This window comes from Saccopteryx leptura, chromosome 6, assembly GCF_036850995.1.
Source record: "Saccopteryx leptura isolate mSacLep1 chromosome 6, mSacLep1_pri_phased_curated, whole genome shotgun sequence".
In the NCBI taxonomy this organism is placed as follows: domain Eukaryota; kingdom Metazoa; phylum Chordata; class Mammalia; order Chiroptera; family Emballonuridae; genus Saccopteryx; species Saccopteryx leptura.
In genome coordinates this window covers 153,449,373-153,463,475 of record NC_089508.1, presented here as the reverse complement: position 1 = coordinate 153,463,475, position 14,103 = coordinate 153,449,373, and the positions used below count along the sequence as shown (strand labels likewise).

The window sequence follows — 14,103 nt, the reverse complement described above, 5'->3', positions numbered from 1 at the left end:
GTAAAAAAAAAAAAATTCCTGGTGTGTTCATTTTTGATAGTTTCTACTACTGACTTCCAGTTCAGTAATCTTTTGTTCTGCAATATCTAATCTGCCATTAATCCCCTCTACCCTATTTTTTTTTCATCTCAGACATAATAATTTTCATCTCTATAATTTCAGTTTAGGTCATTTAGTTTTTTTGTGTGTGACAGAGAGAGACAGAAAGAGGGACAGATAGGGACAGGCAGGCAGGAAGGAAGAGATGAGAAGCATCACTTCTTCATTGTGGCATCTTAGTTGTCCATTGATTGCTTTTTCATATGTGCCTTGATGGGGGTGGGCTACAGCAGAGCGAGTGACCCCTTGCTCAAGCCAGCAACCGTGGGCTCAAGCTGGTGAGCCTCAGGGTTTTGAACCTGGATCCTCTGTGTCCCAGTCTGACGCTCTATTCACTGTGCCACTACCTGGTCAGGCAGGTCATTTAATATTTTTGATGTCTTTATTTTATGAATATATACAGTGTAGTTACAGCTATTGTTTTAAGGTCTGTATGCTAATTTTAACATCTGTGGCAGTTGTGAGTCAGTTTCAATTAATTGATTTTTCTTCTCATTATGGAAGCTATTTTCTTGCTGGCCAGACATTATGAATTTTACCTCATTGGGTGCTAGATATTTTTGTATTCTTTCTATGTTCATGAGCTTTGTTGTATCACAGTTAAGTTAGTTTGAAATAGTTTGATCCTTTTGGATCTTGTTTTTAAGACCCATTGGCTGGGACCAAAGCTGTGTTTTACCTGAGGTTGATTACTCCTTACTACTGATGCATGCCCCTGCTTGTACTCTACTTGGTGTTTGACAGGCAATCTTCCCAGTCCCGTGTGAGATTGGGCACTGTTCACTAATCCTCTGGGTGGTTCTTTTCTTGGTGTCAGGTCATTTCCTCACACACATGTGCTGACCAATGCTCTGCTGAATACCCAGAGGACCCTGCCAGAGCTCTGTGGTTCTCTACGTGCAGCTCTCACCCCTCAGACCCACTGCTCTGCAGACCTGAACTTCCTGACATCCTAGACTCCTCTTCTGTCTCTTCAGTTGCAGAAGGCAGCCAGGTATGTCCTCCTCCTGAGCCACACAGCCTGGCAATGTTCCCAATGCAGGAAGCTAGAGCCTTTGTTTTCTGTGTCTCAAAATCATTCCTTTTTCCATTTTGATACCAATGTCTTCAAAACCATGATGTCATATATTTTATTTATGGATTTTTGTTGTAGTTGTTTGAGGGTTTTCTTTTTAATATTTATTTTATTGATTTGAAGAAGAGTGAGGGGGAGAGAGACAGGAACATTGACCAGTTCCTGTATGTGCCCCGACTGGGAGTCGAATTGGCAACATCTGCACTTTGGAAGGATGCTCTAACCAACTGAGCTATCCGGCCAGGGCAAAATTGAACCCTTGTTGTTCTTTTCTTCTAAGATTTTATTTATTGATTTTACAAATGGGAGTAGGGAACGAGAAGTATCAATTTAAAGTTGCTTCACTTTAGTTGTTCATTGCTTGCTTATGGCATGTGCCTTGACTAGACAAGCCCAGGGTCTCAAACTAGCAACCTCAACATTCTAGGTCAACACTTTATCCATTGCACCACCACAGGCCAGTTGTTTGAGTTTTTGATGTTATTTTAGGTAGGAGGTAAATCTAGTCATTGCTATTCCATCTTGCCTGGAAGTAAAAATCTATTATGTAGCCTTTAAAATTTTTTTGAATTATTTTAGATTCATAAAAACATATACCAGTTATGTGTACGTAACCATAATACATTTGTCAAAATTAAGAAGTTAATTTTAATATATACTCTAGCAGGCAGAAGCCTAAGATGGCCCCCAGACTCCCATCCTCTGGCACATACACTGTGTATATTCCCCTCCCCTGGAGCAGAAGTGAAGCCTGTTATTATGATGGAATATCACTCCTATTAATGAGTTAATAGTCAATTAACTGAATTAATTACAAAGCTTATCCTTGGTGGACCTGACTTACTCAACTCAGCCCTTAAAAGGGCCTGGATCCTTCCTGAAGTTAGAGATATTTGAAGCATGGGGGAGTGTGTGGAGGAGTGCATGTGGCAAGGAGCTCGGAGTGGCCTCTGGGAGCCAAGAGCAGCCTCTGGCCAGCAGCCAGCAAGAGAATAGGGCCTTAGACCGCAAGGAACCATATGAGCTTGAAAGAGGACCCAGAGCTCCAGAAACATCTAGCTGACACACTGATTTCAGCATCATGAGCAAAGAACCAAGTTCTTCTGTGTCCAAACTTCTGACCCTGGAAACTGTAAGAGCAAATTTGTGTTGGTTTAAACTGATGTTTGATGGCAGTTTGTTACTCAGTAATTGAAAACAAATATAATTACTATTAACTAAAAAGAACCAGGTCAAATGTATTAGTAACAATATCCTACCATTAATCAACAAGCTCTCAACAAAGACAGGTGTAAGGACCAGCATGAAACCACAGGACTACTCCCACCACCTCCAGTTTTCAAGATGTTTTAACACACCCATGTTGTGTCTTTGTTGGAGGTGGTTAGAATTCTGATCCAGAATAGATCTGTGGCTGTTATCAACAAGACAGGTAATAACAAGTGTTGGAGAGGCTGTGAAGAAAAAGGAACTCTCATTCACTGCTGGTGGGAGTGCAAATTAGTACAGCCATTATGGAAGAAAGTACAGTGGTTTCTCAAAAATTAAGAATAGAACTACCGCCTGACCAGGCGCTGGCGCAGTGGATAGAGCGTTGGACTGGGATGCCGTGGACCCAGGTTCGAGACCCCAAGGTCGCCGGCTTGAGCGTGGGTTCATCTGGTTTGAGCAAAAGCTCACCAGCTTGGACCCAAGGTCGCTGGCTCGAGCAAGGGGTTACTTGGTCCGCTGAAGGCCCGCAGTCAAGGCACATATGAGAGGGCCATCAATGAACAACTAAGGTGTTGCAATGCGCAATGAAAAACTAATGATTGATGCTTCTCATTTCTCCATTCCTGTCTGTCTGTCCCTGTCTATCCCTCTCTCTGACTCTCTCTCTTTCTCTGTAAAAAAAAAAAAAAGAATAGAACTACCATATAACCCAGCAATCCCTCTACTGGGTATATACCCAAAAACTCAGAAACATTGGTATGTAAAGATACATGTAGCCCATGTTCACCACAGCATTGTTCATGGTGGCCGAGACATGGAAACAACCAGAGTCCCTCGATAGAGGATTGGATAAAGAAGAAGTGGTACATATATACAATGGAATACTACTCAGCCATAAGAAATGATGACATAGTGACATTTACAACACCATGGATGGATCTTGAGAAGATTATACTGAGTGAAATAAGTAAATCAGAAAATGCTAAGAACTGTATGATTTCACACATAGACGGGATATAAAACTGAGACTCATGGAATAGATAAAAGTTAAGTAGTTACTGGGGCAGGGGTTTCTTGGAAGAGAGTAAAGAGGGACAAATATATTGTGACGAAAAATTATTTGACTTTGGGTGATGGGCACACAGCATAATCAACAATTCAAATGCTACAGAAATGTTTACCTAAAACCTACGTTCTCGTATTCATCAATGTCACCCCTTTAAATCTAATTTTCTAAATAAAATTTAAATAAAAAACTAAGCAAGTTAAAAAAAAAAAAAAAGAATAGACCTGGCTCTGACCAGGTGGCTGAGTTGATTCTTAGAGCATTGTCCCAATACCCCAGGGTTGTGGGTTTGATCCCCAGTCAGGGCACATGCAGGATTCAAACATGTGAATCTCTCTTTTCTTTCTTCTCTCTCTAAAATCAATAAATAAGAATTTAAAAAAAAGAATAGATCAGATTATATGAGAAAGTATTTGAAAAAATATATATTTTTTCATATATCTGATGTAGATGCAGTATTGCAGTATTCAGAATATATAAAGAATTCTTACAACTCTGTAACAAAAAGACAAACAACCCAATTTAAAAATGAACAAAAGATTGGGTATACATTTCTCAAAAGAATGATATACAAATGGTCAACAAGCATATGAAAAATGGTTCAACGTTATTAGTCATTAGAGACATGCAAATCAAAACTATAGCGGGATACCACTTCACATCTACTAAGATCTGTTGGTGAGTGTAGGAAGAAATTGGAACCTTCATACTATGCTGGTAGGCATGTAAAATGGTTCAACCACCATGGATAAGTTTGATAGGCCCTTAAAGCATTAAATGTGGAATTACTATATGGCCCAGCAATTCCACTCCTAGGTATATACCCAAAAGAATTGAAAACAGATACTCAAATACATATACGTATGTTTTGTTCATAACAGCATTACTCACAATATTCAGAAGATGGAACAGCCCAAATATTCATCAATGAATTTATGGGTAAACAAATTGTGGTATAAAGATACAATGTGATATTATTCAGCCATAAAAAGGAATGATACAAAATGGATGTATCTCAAAACCATGCTAAGTGAAAGAAACCAGACAAAAAAGTTCACATATGTGTTTATATGAAATATCCAGAATAGGTCAGTCCACAGAGACTGGCTGGGACGAGTGAGGAATAGGAAACAACTGCTTAATGGGCACAGGATTTCCTTTTGGGGTTATGGCAATGTTTTGGAACTAGATTTAGGAAACTAGAGAAAGGGGGTGGTTGCACAATATTATAATTCCCCCAAAAGGCACTGAGTGTTCACTCAAAAATGGCTAATTTTATATGCTATGTGAATTTTATCTCAATTTTTTAAAAAAGAATATCTATTATAAAAAATAACAAAGTTAGCCTGACCTGTGGTGGCGCAGTGGATAAAGCATCGACCTGGAAATGCTGAAGTCGCCGGTTCGAAACCCTGGGCTTGCCTGGTCAAGGCACATATGGGAGTTGATGCTTCCAGCTCCTCCCCCCCTTCTCTCTCTCTGTCTCTCCTCTCTCTCTCTCTCTCCCTCTCCTCTCTAAAATGAATAAATAAATAAATAAATTAATTAAAAAAAAATAACAAAGTTATATCGTAATAGTTGGTGAGAGACTTTGTGGCTTTGATGCCCATATTTTTTTTTTCTTTTCCAAATGAGAGGACAGGACAGACTCCCACATGTGCCCTGACTAGGATCCATCTGGCAACCCCATCCTGGGGCCATGCTCGCAACTGAGCTAATTTTTTAGCACCTGAGGTGGAGAGTCCATGTAGCCATTCTCAGTGCCCGGGGCCAATGGGCTTGAACAATGGAACTTTGGCTGAAGGGAAACAGAAAGAGAGAGAGAGAGAGAGGGAGAGGGAAGGGGGAGGGGCAGAGAAGGAGATGGTCTCTTCTCCTGCCCTGCCCTGACTGGGAATCGAACCCAGGACATCCACACGCCAGGCTGATGCTCAACCACTGAGCCAGCCAGCCAGGACCATCTGCTGCCCGTTTGAGTAAGTGAACTATGGGCTCTACTCAGATCTTATAAGGTTTCCTTCTAACATCCTTTCCTGTTCCAAGATCCCATCCAGGATACCATATTGCATTTAGTTGTCATGTCTCCTTTCATCTTTGACACTTTCTGAGTCTTTCCTTGATTTTTATGCCTTTGACAATTTCAAGACAAGTCAGGTATTTTGTAAAAAATACCTCAGTTTGGGCTAGTCTAGTACTTCTCATGATTAGACTACTAGGCTATACATGTTTTAGGAAGAATAAACACTAAAATAGATTGCCATTATCATAGCATGATGTCAACACGACCTATCACTGGTGACATTAGCTTTGGTCACTTGGTTAAAGTGGTACCTGCCAGAGTTCTCTGTTTGGAGGGTACTCTTTTCCTTTCCCTACTCTGCTCTTTGAAAGTAAGTCACTAAATTGGGCCCACACTCAAGGAGAGGGGAATTTAGCTCTGTCTTCTGGAGAGGGAAATATCAACATGTATTATTTAGAATTCTGTAAGGAAGATTTGTCTCTCCTCATTTACTTATTCAGTCATTTATATCATTATGGACTCATGGATTTTTAATTTATTCTTTATAATCCAATACTACATTATTTATTTTGTTGCTTAACTTTTCCACTTTTGGCCATTCTGAGCTCTTTCAAGTCAGTTTTGTGTTTCTTTGATGTACTCCTCCCCTCTTTTTTAAAAGCACTTCCTTACTTTCCTGGCACAAGGTACTCCAGGTTCCTCAAATTTTTCCTGCCTTGGCCCTAGTATCAGCCATCTTTCCTAGGAGATGGTTCCTTTTATTGGAGAATGATATTTAGAAACCAAGATCCAGGTGCTGAGTGTGCTTGTTGCTGCTGGGGGGTCAATGGTAGTAGGGCTTCTCTGCAGACAGCAGGATATATCTGTCTGTATGTTCACCCTTCTATGTACACACACCTGTAGTTATTTCCGTATGGGTCTGTCAGTACACATACACATCACCTCATAACAATCCTATAACTAATTCAGCACCACATGGTCATTCTAGCTTTCCCCTTTTGCTTATTTATAACTTCTTTCTTGGACAGTGAACCTGGATTTTATTACCCAGAGTTTCCTTACTCATTTGTTCAACCCCAATATATATGTAAACTAGTTTCAAAATTGCTACTCTGTCCCTAGTGAGAAACAACTTTACCCACTAGTAGCAACCATGTACGTTTCTTTGGTCTTCAGCCTTACAATTTTCAACAGAAACACCATTTTGCAAAGTTACTTGGGTCAGCTACATGTTTTTCCCCACCACCCTCAGTGAGGCTGCATCGTTTAATTTTTTATAGTTAGATTCATTTGTCTCAGCCTACCTTCCATCCTGGGATTCTCCAGCATCCTGATTGATTTGTTTAAAATTTGTATCCATTAAAGTTCATTCTTGGTGATGTACAGGCCAAAGTGTTTGACAAATCCATAGTGTCATATATCTCTACCTTCCCAGCCCCACACAGAACAGTTTCATAACCCTCACATCTCCTCCCACTGATCTGATTTCTGTCCTTTTGTATGGCCTAGGTTTCATTTTTTGTTTGGTTTGGTTTTTTTTTTTTTTTTAGAGAGAGATCAGAAGAGAAAAAGATGAGAAGCATCAACTCATAGTTGCATCACTTTAGTTGTTCATTGAGTGCTTCTCACAGGTGCCTTTATGGTGGTTCGGGGGGTTCTCCAGCCAAGCCAGTGACCCCCTTGCTCAAGCCAGGGACCTTGGGCTTCAAGCCAGTGACCTTTGGGCTCAAGCCATGTTGTTGATCCTGCACTCAAGCTGGCGAGCCTGTGCTCAAGCCAGCGACTTTTGGATTTCAAACCTAGGACCTCAGTGTTCCAGGTTGACACCTTCCACTGTGCAACCACTGGTCAGGTAATAAAAGCAGCTTTGGTAACATTTTTTTAGACATGAAAATTGCTTATAAGCAAAGGTTGTCTTGCTTTGTGATTGGACATAGTTGATAGCAAGATTCAAGTCCAGCACTGACACTTATAGTGCCTTCTCTAAGTCTCAAATTTCTCATCCGTTAATGGGTATAATGGTAGTCTCAGCCTCGTTGGGGTTATTGGGAGGAAGAAATGAGATAACATCTGTTGGCACAGTATCTGCCGCATAAGTACTCAGTAATCTTGATAGTAATACTTTATATCTGCTGTCCTCTTCTCACCATGATCACCATCCTGGGGTCTAAGAATAAAGAATGCTAAATGAGAGGCTGGGAAATGCCGCCCTCTCTGGCTGCTGGTGGCCATGGAGCGCATGCGTGGGTCCTCCTGCCAGCGCGCAGGGGAGGGCGTGGGGAGGCGGTGCGCAGAAAGGGTTTCATTCTTCTCTACAAGCCTTTCGCTGGTGTCCGTGCGGCTTGGTAGCAGTGGATCCTGGAACAGAGTCTTCCTAAGAAAGTATCAGACCATTATTCAAAGATGGTCCTCAACAGGGTGATTTCAAGACTTCATTTTGGCTTTTCTTCTACTTTACAGAATTTTTTCTTAACTGAGAAGATGGTATTACAACACAGAAAAAACTTTTAGAAGATGTAAATCAACATAATCCCAACTCCCAAGTGAGTGGATGTTTGCTACTTGCTGCCACCCCACGCCTGAATTTTTACACAGATGTAGACATTTTATTTATTGTCTCATAAACATTTTTTCCTTGTTGCTACATCGTCTTCACACTGCTATTTTATGAAGATGTGACAGTTTCATCAGGGCACTTACGGTCCTTCTCACTGTTTTGAGGCACAACTCCCTCGTGAAGATCAATTTGTTTGCTTCAGCTCATTTTTTTCCTTAGGGGTATATTCCCTAAAGTAGGAATTTTCTGTCAAAGGATAGGAATGCCTCTCTGGCTTTATTTGGAGCATTTGACAGAAATAAATCATTACATCCTTTTTTGTACATTAATTCATATTTCATCAAAATGTAACCATTCGGATATGTGATCGAACATCTGGTGAAATGTTCCAGACTAGCACTCCAACAGCTCATTAATAAATTTATCATCTGACCGTGTAACGCTGTCTTGGAAATCATGATTTTCCCTAACTTTCCCTCCGCTCTTGGCAGCCCTCCCCGAAAACGTCAAGTTCTCCTCCTCTTCTGCACTCTGGGGGGAATTCTCCCCAAGTCTCCATCTTTTCTTACAAACTCATCCTTTGTTTACTTTTGGAGTCAGGACTTGTTTGCATATGTAAAACCAGGACCATATTGTTTGCAGATGTGAGGGGTGCTGCCAGATAATTGAATGTAAAAAGTTGAGGCTTTTAAGTCATTTCTTACAAAACTGAACACAAAAGAATATTTCCTTAGAATTAAAAAAAAAAAGCAAGGAATATTGTGGGATTGGGTTTCTCATTCAAACATTTACCTCTGTGCTCACAGGAGGTACAGTGGCAAATCCACAGAAGTTAGGTGTCTGGAGGTGGGGGAGGGTAGAGGATTAGGAGATAAAGCTTTGCAGATTCACCATCTAATCTAGAAAGATGAGTGCATAAAAGGAGTTAGAGTAAGTGACAACAGAACTTCAATCCCAATAATTTATGATCCCCTCTACTAGCATTAACAGTAAGTTTTTTTTACCCTCTCATCAATAGTTTCCTGTTTAGCTTTTTATTTTAAAATAAGAGTAGCTCTATCAGTATTTGATAGAGCCCCCCTTCCCCTTTAGGAAAGTGTCCCAGGTGTGATAGCAGTTGTTAAAAAGCTGTTATTTTTTATTTTATTTTATTTTTAGCACTATATGATTTTGTTTAAAAAGGGGAACAATCATTCTAGTCTGTCTAGCAATGATTAAAACAGATGAGATCTTCACCAACTAATTGGCTTAAACTAAAAGGCTGGATTCTTTTTCCAGGTAAATTTTGAAATTGTTAATAGTATCTGCAGAGACACTGGGGGGAAAGTGAGTCCTGAGGCCCTTGTTCACAAGCCCAGGCAACTTTGGGCTCAATGAAGACCAGATGGCTCCAGGGACCAGCGCACCAGGCAGGGCTGCTGCTGCCTGGGGTGGAACTAATCCCACTCACCTGATGGGAACCCTGGAGAAGCTTTGCGGGTTCGGAGCAGAGGGGCATCTCAGGGCTTGAGACTCGGAGTGGGCCGCTAGCAGCATCACCCTGGGCCAGGTGGGTGGCTCCAGCACAGGGCAGAGCAGGAGTGTGTGTGTGTGTGTGTGGGGGGGGGGGTGGTCCGAATTGGGGCTGAGAGCCTGGTGTCCAAACGCAGCCATATGAGGCCTTGCGGGCAGAGAGGTGTGAGGATGGAGAGGTTGGGTACATTTAAAGGCAGCACACTAACCCTCTGCCTGGCGCCCACCCCTCCACAAGGGTGTGATGTCTACATGTTGCCTGTTGCCTGTATCAACTTCTGTTGCACATCTTAAAAATGAGTGTGACTGGTGGACAGGAGGAAGCTTTGTAGGAGGCTGGAGCTCACCTGGTTATGTTTTTTGTCTCAGGCTCCTGGTCCTGGGCTGTTCAGCCAGAGACAATAAAGAGTTTGGCCGGAGTACCATCTTCAGTGAAAATTCCAGGCTTGGCCTCAATGGCTCAGGACCAGGGTGGTCTTCTTATCTTTTCTAAAGCAGTGCTTTAAAAATTATGTTTTCATGTTTGAAACTAAAGTAGTACGTTTTTCACTAAGTTAACTAACACATTCAGGATTTGCTTTGTTTTGCTTTTAGGGAGGTTTTTGGAGTTTTTTTGTTTTTGTTTTTTCTAGAGACTACTTTGCATATTCTCATCAGGACTCAAGCCTGGGCTAGTTTGGGGTCATGGACCAATCACTTCAATTGCCTAAACCTAGACTTGGGATTTGGGACTAATTCCTTCATCTTTTCCTCCTTCTTCTTTTTCTTTACACCTTGTGCCCCCTCAGTGAGTCGAGGACAGTAATTTGGGCATCAGATGGTGATTGTGTCAGGGCTGTATTATGAGTTATAATAAGCAGGACTGTGACTTCTGACTTGATTTTTTTCTTTTATTTTGTGTGAGAGAGAGACAGACAGGAAGGGAGAGAGATGAGATGCATCAATTCGTAATTATGGCACTTTAGTTGTTCATTGATTGCTTCTCATATGTGCCTTGACCAGGGGCTCCTGCTGAGCCAGTGACCCCTTGCTCAAGCCACTGACCATGGGATCATGTCAGTGATCCCACACTCAAGTTGGTGAGCTTAACCTAGATGAGCCTGCACTCTAGCTGGCAACCTTGGGGTTTCAAACCTGGGACCTCAGCGTCCCAGGTCAATGCTCTATCCACTGTGCCACCACCGGTCATGCCTGACTTGATTTCTTTGGTAATTCTTTTCCCTTCGCCCAAATCTAGCACAGGGTGGGGGATCTGCAGAAATTCTTGTTGAATTGTACAGAACCAAATTTTCTAGGCCAAGCATCCCCACAGGTAAGAAAAGAAAATATCATCAGGGTGGGTTGGGCCTGGGCAGAAGGTCTGACCTCAGTGGGCTGGCAGGGGCTGCAGGATGGGGGCCTGGGGGCTTCCTGGGCAACTGAGGTGGGGTCTGAGTAGCAAAGCTGCTGCAGGGCCTGGGCCTGCTCTGCCCTGCCTCCCACTCCATGCTGACTGCGCTGTCATTTCGGCTTTCCCTGATTTGTGTGTGGAAATGTAACAAAGCATTTTCGTCTGCCATCTTTTTTACAGAGACTCCCAAGTAATTGCTATGTTTATTTTTATTTCTCCTCTCATTCCAAAACTGTCTGTGGAATTTAATGACCTATTAAAAAAAATGTTCTCCAAAATACCCTTACCACTGTCAATTTGTCTTTTTGATATATTGGTTTTTGCTGATTTTTCCACTTCTATTACTCTCTGCTCTCAAACTAATTCTCATCCCCCCCCCCCCTTTTCTTCTGGCTTCAGAAGTTGGAGGGACTAGTCAAGCAGCGGACAGTTCGCGAAGTGCCAACCGAATGCGTCTGCCCCCCAGGTAAGTGGACATTCAATTTTTGCTGGCTCCTGACTTCTGTAGGCTGGGCATCTCCCTCCTGTTTGCTCAAAACTGCCGAGGACATAGTCAAAGTTATCACCTTGGGTCTTGGGCCATCTATTGTACTGTGTGGCCCATCCAAAGGGATTTCTTTCTCTATTTTCCCTGGCAGGCATGTCACTAATCAAAGATCCCAGCAGGATTAACTACCTTGGTTTGATGGGGATGTAGTGTTGGCAGGGGAGCTGAGAACCACTGGGGTTCTCATATTTAGAACTCAGCATAATAAAAGCTTAGATGCTAAGAAAGTAACCACCGTCCCATTCTGAAGATGGAGAACCAGATACGGAACCAGCCACAGGGTATTATCACTGTGACCTTAGTTCTATTTTAGACTTGTCAGGGGGAATAAATGACCGGGCCAAAGGTTTTTTGTTTGTTTGTTTGTTTCTTTTCATTTCTTTTGGTGGAGGTGGAGGAAGGGAGAAGGAAACATGGTCTGAGTTATTCAAATAATCATGCCTCTCTTGGGTTCAGGTGTTTTAGACCAGTATGGCTGTGAATAGAACCAGGAGTTCTTGATTCCTAACCCGTGTGCCTCAAGTCCTATTTCATCTCAGGTCTTCTGGTTGTCCTCATGAGAGCTTTGCACAGACCACGATTGAGAATTAGGTGTGTAGTTTTAGCCCCGGCATTCTTAGGGTTCGCATTTAGGATGGTGTGTAAAACCAGTAAATGAGTGGAAGGTTGTAACACTTCTCAAACTTTTCTCTGTATTGAATGAGGTGACAGAACGTGGATGCCAGCAGCTGAGCTCAGTGGCTTTTGTCCTTACTGCCATGCCTTCCATTAGCCAAGTTGCCTGGTATTTCCCAGTCTCCTTTGCTGGTCCATAAACCAAACTCACTGATCATCAACATCTGAAGTTTGGGGGATACCTTGGATGGCTGCAAACGTGAACCTCCTGGTGCAGAAACTCAGTCTCTGGGGACCCAGTGGGAGAAGATTTGATGGTCAAGCTTGAGCTAGCTTTTGATAATAGAACCTCTCAGGTTCAGATAGGAGAAAAAAAGCACATGACAGTGAGTCAGAAGTTGTGACTCAATGAAGAAAAACCCAGACCCACAAATGAATTTGTGGATAATCTGCAAAATGTATAAAGTGAGAATGATTCCTCTTCTTTTCCCCTTTCCTTGTGAATGCTGTATAGATTTAAATTCATGGGAGTTACATGGATAAACATTTTCTAAACTGGGAGACACAATGCATTCATAAGATGTGAAATCAATTCTGTGGGTTTCACAGCAGCATTTTGAAATTTTGAACTTGCGTAGACTTTAATAAAAACTATTACAGTTTCTGCTGTCCTTATTTGTAGGCAGGACCTGGATGGCAGTGTGAACTGGGTGTCTTGCTGTGGGCTGCTGACTGGAAGTCTGAAAGTCCCAAATACAAATGACAGATGGGCAGGGAGGACGAGACAGGGAGCAGGCACGAAGCCCTTAAATAAATCCCAGCCAGGTCCAAACCTCCGTCTGTCACTGCTTAACTATAAGGGCCCTCACCAAAAAAATGATGACAATATTGGAATGGGCTCTGTAGGCTTTTCTGAAGTCACAGAGCAAGTACAGGTCAAAGGCATAACCCAGAGGCAATTCTGTGTCCTGCCCTTCCTTGGGGGTTCTCCAAGCACAAAGAGAAGCTCCAAAGGGATCTCAGGGAACATCACGGAAGCGGGGAGGATGGCTAGATCCTCCAGTCCCATGGGTAAGAGGACAGTGACCTCCCTGCTCTCTGAGAGGAGCCTTCTGGCAGTCGGCACTGTGTTGCTGTTGTCCAGGGGCTAGTGGCTGCCATCAGCATCCTGGCAGCTGTGGTCAGTGCACCCAGGCCCCAATGCACACTCATGCCCATGCCTGCTGTACTCTTTCTCCTGTCACTTCAAGCTGGAGGACTCACTTGAGCCCTTTGGACCAGAGCCCTACATTGATGCAAAACCCCAGAGGCTGGCACATTCTCCAACAGTGGCCTTTTCTCCAACACCAGAAGCCTTAACTCATTCCCTTTCTCCCTGGCTCTGATCTTCCCGCAGACATTTGGAGTCCAGACACTCAGACCACCCTCCGTAGCTTGGGTCCCCATCTGATTGGAGATACCCACAGATCTCCATGGCCTGGCTCCTTCCCACGCCTGGTGGACAGTATAATCTTTTGTCAGATCCTTGGATCCAGCAGACAGATAATCGAGGCCAGAGAAGGGGCGGCCCCTCTGTGTGTGCTGCCCATTGTGAAGTGGCACTCGGGGGCAGCCATGAGGCCGCGAGGAGGGGGCGGGGGAACTGGCAGGGCTGGGCCCTGAAGTAGGCCTGTGAACTTGGACAAGTGAGAGGCCCCGGAGCCTCGTACTCCTTATCTATAAAATGGGATAGTGGGTTGAACTGTGTCCCCCTAAATGGTATGTCCCAGTCCTAACCCCCATACTTAAAAAAGTGGCCTTATTTGGAAATAGAGTCTTTGCAGATATAATTAAGTTAAGGATCCTGAGATGAGATCATCCAGGATTTTAGGTGGACTCTAAATTCAGTGACTGGCTTCCTTATTAGATACAGGAGGGAGAGGGTTGAGACAAAAAGGGACACAGAGGTGACAGCCATGGGAAGGTACAGAGATCACACAAGTCCAGGGCCACTGAAGGTTAATTGCAGCC

At 43.0% G+C, this 14,103-nt stretch overlaps 1 protein-coding gene across 1 annotated transcript in view; it reads left to right on the top strand.

The window, feature by feature from the left end:
* The window catches only part of COL23A1 (collagen type XXIII alpha 1 chain), a 432,478-nt gene that overhangs the window by 15,737 nt on the left and 402,638 nt on the right, over positions 1–14,103 (top strand). Inside the window, exon 2 of the mRNA XM_066341986.1 lies at positions 11,331–11,397. Within this exon, the coding sequence (XP_066198083.1) occupies positions 11,331–11,397 (67 nt within the window). The remainder of the gene's footprint in view (positions 1–11,330; positions 11,398–14,103) is intronic.